The following is a 6,000-nucleotide window of genomic DNA, read 5'->3' as shown; positions in this document are numbered from 1 at the left end:
CAGAGCTTGCCGTGCAAGTTAGGATACTAGGGAGCTGCCCAGAGCTTGTGCTCTGTCCACAGCAAAGAAGCCGTGGGTCTGACCAGCTCTCTTCTGGCTGACTTAAGGAGGTGCTTTGAAATGTAATGTGTGTAGCAGTGATTGTTGAAGTGTTTCTTGGGCAGAGTACAGAGCAGGGTCCTAGCTGAGGGACTGAGATTGTCACTGATTTAAAATTTTTCTTTGGAAATCAGAGCAGAAAGGACAGAGCTAGGAAATAGGATGAGCCAGTGTAACCATAGCTTTTTTCCTCCAGTAAGGCTGGGGCACTCAGAAGCGTATTTGGTAGTGATGGAGAGAGAAAGCCAATGGAGGCGAGAGGACCTCTTTATCTGGGCCCTCTGGAATAGCTGGTGGAAACAAACTTCACACTGGAACTACCACCGGAGGTCTTGGTGCTGGATGCCCGACCTCCAGAGGAGCTGAAGCTGCCTCCAGAGCCGCCACCGCCTCCTCCAGAGCCGCCTCTACGGCTCCCACTGCTGCCTCCTCCAGAGCCGTAACTGCCGCCACCTCTGGAGCTGTAGCCGCCGCCACCTCCAGAGCCGTAGCCGCCGCCGCCTCCAGAGCCATAGCCGCCGCCACCGGAGCTAAAACCGCCGCCTCCTCGGCCGCCACCGCCGCTGATGCTGGTGTGACTGGTGCTCACAGCTGCAAGAGAACACTTCGTTATCATCAACCCCAACTCCCTTTCCAACCCAGCAAGACCAGCAAGACCTGCACCCGAGAAGAAGCTCTGAGAAATCAGCTTGTACTTACACACACTCACGTTCGGGACACACTCTCCAGACATCCTGAAAGAGAAAGAAAAGCATAATACTCATGATGCCAGCTTCAAAGACTGCCTCCCTGGGCCCTCTCAGCCATCACTAAAGAGTCTCCCCACCTGGGAGTCCCCCAGTCTGCTTCATCTGAAACCTAATCCCGTTCCCTCTGGCCTCCCGAACTTGGTCATTTTTCTCAGCATCAGTACTAACAGGGCAAAATCTCCATGTAAATCAGACAAAGTAAATATGCCCACCATATCCAAAGGCATTGGTTTTGGGTCAGATGACATTTGAGCCAGCCCAGGTGTGGCTCAGACAGTAAAGAATCTGCCTGTAATGTGGGAGACCCAGGTTTGATCCCTGGGTCAGGAAGATCCCCTGGAGAAGGAAATGGTAACCCACTTCAATACTCTTGCCTAGATAATCCCATGGACCGAGGAGCCTGGCGGGCCCCAATCCACGGGGTTGCAAAGAGTTGGACACGACTGAGTGACTAACACACACACTCAGGTGAAGAATCAACTGCTTTATCTCAAAGAGTTTAGAGAGATGCAACAGCTTTCAAAAAAAAAAAAAAGCTTGGGACTCTGGCTCCCAAAGTGAAACCAAGCCTTTCCTCCCGTGCTGTGAGCTTTTCCTTTCCCCATACCCAGGACAAGTTGCAGTCACATGGTTGCGTCTTCAACAGCAACCAGTGTCCAAGGGAGGAACCACATAGGAAGTGGCCAATTGCCCAGGGTCCCTTCCTCACCTGCTTTCCTCTCCTTCCAGGAGGGTCCTGTAAGTGGCGATCTCCACATCCAGGGCCAGCTTGGTGTTCATCAGTTCCTGGTAGTCACGCAGCAGGCGGGCCATGTCCTCCTTGGCCTTCTGCAGGGCATCCTCCAGCTCATTCAGCTTGCTCTGGGCATCCTTAATGGCGTTCTCACCACGTTGCTCGGCATCACTAATGGCCTGCTGCAGTGAAGAGATCTGGAAAAGGAGAATCCAGCACATTATACACTCTCTGATTACCTAATTCCATCTTGGCCTTTCTGTCTCAGATTGATCTCTCCACCCCTGTGTGGCCAGTACTCTGACTCCCAGAGAGTTACAGGACCTGCATTCACCCGTCTTGAGATAATACATCACTGTGTCAACTTCCTTAAATAAAGGTGATGCAGCCGCCTCTCTGGGCCCTAAGGTGAGACTCTTTCACTGCCTACAGACTTGACATTCTTCCAGATGTCTATTCTCCTGGTTGCCTTTCCTCTCACTCACCACCTTTTAAGTCACTTTGGGCCATGGGCTAGACCTCTCATGACCACTATATCTATTTCTTTACTAGGTCATTTTCATAAATTTCCCCAAGGAGAACCTAGCATCATGGCCGAACTCTAGAAACCATAGTCACCAAAGAACTAGGGATAACAATACAACCTTCATATGGATTGTAAGCTTCAAAATTAGGAACACATCCTCCAATAACCTGGACACCCCATCCCATTCCGTATAACTGAGTAGTTGAAGGAGGAAGCAAGTACCTGCTTCTTGACACTGTCGATCTCAGATCTAAGTCTTTGGATCACCCGATTCAACTCAGAAATCTCCATCTTTGTATTTTTCAAGCTGTCTCCATGTTGCCCAGCAGTGATCTGGAGCTCTTCATACTAAATGTGGTAGATCAAATCATTCAGAGGTGGCAGAATGCACCATGACTCATGCACACAAATGTAAGAGAAAAATCAGGATAGCAAGAAAAGACATTTTAGGAAAACTGGACAGGCATCAGCCCATTCACCTTGGTCTGGTACAGGGCCTCAGCCTCAGCCTTGCTCCTCTGGGCAATCTCTTCATATTGGTTTTTTACTTCATCAATGATGCTGTTCAGGTCCAGATTGCGGTTGTTGTCCATGGAAAGGATAACATTGGTATCGCTGATATGAGTCTGCATCTGAGAGAGCTCCTGCGAGGCATAACAGTTCAGTGACTCACCATGTTAAAACTAAAGAACAACTTGGGACAGGGAGAGGGTTTCAGGAGAAGAAAGATATATCTCTGAATAGGAGTGGGTTTGGGCTTAAAGGTTCTCCATTTCGGTAAACCTGGTTGAAACTAGAGAACTTACTGCTTGGTAGAGTGTTTTGAAGAAATCAATTTCCTGAAGCAAGTTGTCAAGTTTGGCTTGAAGGTCCACCTTGATGATGTAAGCAGCATCCACATCCTAGAAGAACCATGAACATCATGAAGTCAGAGTCTTTTCAGGGCAAGTACCTCTCCCCTTCTAGGAGGGGATTTTCCAAGAGGTCTTCTTCACTTCTTCATCCCTAGACTGCCCCACCCCTTAGTATCACAAGTGATCCTGTCTGACTTGCTGAGAACTGCCTCCTCACTCCAGGAAGTCCTGAGGGATCTGGAGAAGCAGAGTGTCTGGACAACTCCAGGTCTGTGATAATATCAGGCAGGGGGATCTCTACCTCAGCTGTTCCTCAGGCCCACTACCTGATTCTCCATGTTATGACCTCTTTCTGCTTAGGTATTGGACATCCTCCACTCTTACTTATTTCAAATGTGATAGGCATCCTACAGAATTGTCTCACCTTCTTGATGCCCACAAACTCATTCTCTGCATTTGTCCGCTTGTTGATCTCATCCTCGTACCTGCAAGGAAATCAGAAGTGAGGAGGAGATTCAGGGAGGCGAGGCCCAACGTTTAGCTTTCTAGACTAAAAGTGACATTGCCTGTCATTGTCCTTGCCTGTCATAACCAGCCTAAGACATTTCACTTTCTAAGCAATAAAACCACTGAACTATTACCAGCGTCTGAGAAAACTAACATTTCTGAAAATGCCGAATTGACTTTCCTCTAACCTATGAAAAGGTATTATTACATGCTGTTCATAGTCTTAGCTTGCTACTTTCTGAAAATATTTTAGAACAAAAACCAAGAGTAGCCCAGCCAGTAAGCCTTACTTGCTCCTGTAATCTTCCACCAGATCTTGCATGTTCTTCAATTCTGAATCCAGCCGAGATTGGTCGCTCTTCAGTTGGTCCACAGTCCTTCTAAGGTTGCTGATGTATGCCTCAAAGAGGGGCTCTAAGTTGTAGCTTCTAGTGGAGGTGTTTATCTGCTGCAGCAGTTCCCATTTTGTTTGCAGCACCTGGTTCTGCTGCTCCAGGAATCTCACCTAAGAACACAAGACCCCGTTACCCGCTGGTACAGAAATGAGTCTTATGGCCACTGAGTACCAAGGCCTACCACATAGCCAGGCCCGGCCACTTGGGAAAGAACTTCAATGCCTATTTTCCTGGCCATGGAAGAGGGAAAAAGTAGGAAGAAGATGATCAAGTTAGCATCATTTTCATAATAAAACCCAACTCACTGTGAACTCAGAGAAGCCTCAGCTTCCATAAGATTGGAAATGGTACTTAAAAAGTTTCCATTGGAACTTTGGAAGGGGGTAGCTACCCAAATAGCAAAGCAAGTACAAAATTACTGCAATCATACTTTGAAACAGATACTTGGTGCTTAAGAGATTTACCTTCCTTTTTCCTTTTGTTTTAGGTAGAGTACCATAAAAATTGTTTTGCCTTCCCTGAGCAAACATATAGTGCAAAAGTATGTTGGGAAAACACAAAAAGTGAATTCCAAATCTATTGTGTTGACATTATTGATGATCAAGTAAAAAATAGTTTACATTCTTTTCTAGAGCAGACACTTGGAAACACAAGCACAAAACATTCTCCACCCTGGTCCAGTATCAATGGAAAATTCTCAGGGTGCAGTTCTCCTCTTCTGACAGCAAGAGATGCTTGACCCTGACTTACTGCATACTTTTAGCTACAATATCACCATGTGCTCTCCTTATACTCAAGTAAAGTCCCTTTTTATGGTTAGGAAGGCCTTTCCAGAGTTCTGGTTTGCATCCTAGAAGGTTGAATTAACCTCATTTCTGTTGTCTTTATTCAACATCTCTGAGGCCAAAGTCAGCTCAGGAGTTGAATTTTAAAAAAAAAAAAAGCACTTCATGGTGAGATCAAATTGACCTTCCTTTATGTGGACCACAGACCTTTTTGCCCAAGAGAGAAGTTAGTCATAAGCATCATTGCAAACATACTTTTAATGTATCTCCTGAAGACAATTCCACAAACTATCTTTTTAACCATCCAACCACAGAAACCTGAGGCTCAAACTCAAGCACGCCTGGGCAGGGCCAATCCCATGTGGAACAGGAGCAGCTCTCCTGGTGCACTGAGAGGATAGACTCACCTTGTCAATGAAGGAAGCAAACTGGTTGTTGAGGGACTTGATCTGCTCCCTTTCTCGGGTCTTTATTTTTTGGATCTCAGGGTCAATTTCCACATTGAGGGGTTGCAGGAGGCTCTGGTTGATGGTGACTTCCTGGATGCCACCAGGGCAAACAGGAAAACCGCCCCCACCAAAACCACCTCCGCCAAAACCACCACCCCCAAAGCCACCCCCAATGCCACCACCTCCAAAACCGCCGCCCCCAAAGCCACCACCACCAAATCCGCCACCCCCAAAGCCACCGCCGCCGTAACCGCCGCCATAACCACCGCCGAAACCGCCACGTCCACCTCCTCCGGCCACACTAATGGAGATGCTTTTGCTGCCACCAAGGTTAACGAGACTCCGACTTCCAAAACCACCACCAGCACCACCGCCACACACTCCACCAGAAAACCTCCCACCGCCTCCCCCGCTGCGGCGCACAGAACTGCTGGTGGACCTGCGCTGGTAGCTGACCACCCCCGCAGAGCCAGAGCTGAAGCCCCCTCCTCCACCGCCGCAACGGTACGCGGACCTGGAGCTAAAGCGTCGACTCATGTTGACGTGGAGAGAGAAGGAGCCACGTCGGGAAAGGAAAGAAGCTAACACTCCTCTACATGGAGCACAGAGACTTCCCCTTATATACAGGCAGCCAGCTGGGCTTGGCCCTAGAGTCAGCGAGATGCAGCGCCTTTCCAAGGATTGGCTCGCCTGCAGCCATACAAGATATTTACGAGCCTCAACAGTATCATAAACACTACACACCTAGCTCCCAGGATGGCTCTCAAAGTTGCTGCACACGCAAGATCACTCGTGTGGTAATCTTGTTATCAGGCAAAATCTCTCTTTGAGAGTTTGTGACTTAGGAAAATGGGACCCCGCATCTGCCACCTGCTGCTTCTTGGTAGGATTTCATAACCTCCT

At 48.2% G+C, this 6,000-nt stretch overlaps 1 protein-coding gene across 1 annotated transcript; it reads right to left on the bottom strand.

The window, feature by feature from the left end:
* Positions 1–367: 367 nt before the first annotated feature.
* Positions 368–5,634, bottom strand: KRT1 (keratin 1). The gene is made up of 9 exons (XM_061122562.1): positions 5,056–5,634; positions 3,759–3,973; positions 3,386–3,446; positions 2,914–3,009; positions 2,587–2,751; positions 2,330–2,455; positions 1,558–1,778; positions 799–833; positions 368–690 (listed from the first exon to the last, which is right to left on the bottom strand). Exons 1-9 carry the CDS (start codon positions 5,632–5,634, stop codon positions 368–370), a joined length of 1,821 nt encoding a protein of 606 aa, XP_060978545.1.
* Positions 5,635–6,000: the final 366 nt, after the last annotated feature.

This window comes from Dama dama, chromosome 3 (assembly GCF_033118175.1).
Source record: "Dama dama isolate Ldn47 chromosome 3, ASM3311817v1, whole genome shotgun sequence".
NCBI lineage: Eukaryota > Metazoa > Chordata > Mammalia > Artiodactyla > Cervidae > Dama > Dama dama.
This window is presented reverse-complemented; position numbering and strand designations above follow the sequence as displayed.

Bases quoted from the DNA above. Each gene is read 5' to 3' on its own strand.
- KRT1 (XM_061122562.1), bottom strand. From the start codon at position 5,634: ATGAGTCGACGCTTTAGCTCCAGGTCCGCGTACCGTTGCGGCGGTGGA. The intron at 3,974-5,055 runs GTGAGTCTATCC...TTGTGTTCTTAG, and splicing joins TTGCTTCCTTCATTGACAAG to GTGAGATTCCTGGAGCAGCA. The intron at 3,447-3,758 runs GTAAGGCTTACT...ATTTCCTTGCAG, and splicing joins GTGGAAGATTACAGGAGCAA to GTACGAGGATGAGATCAACA.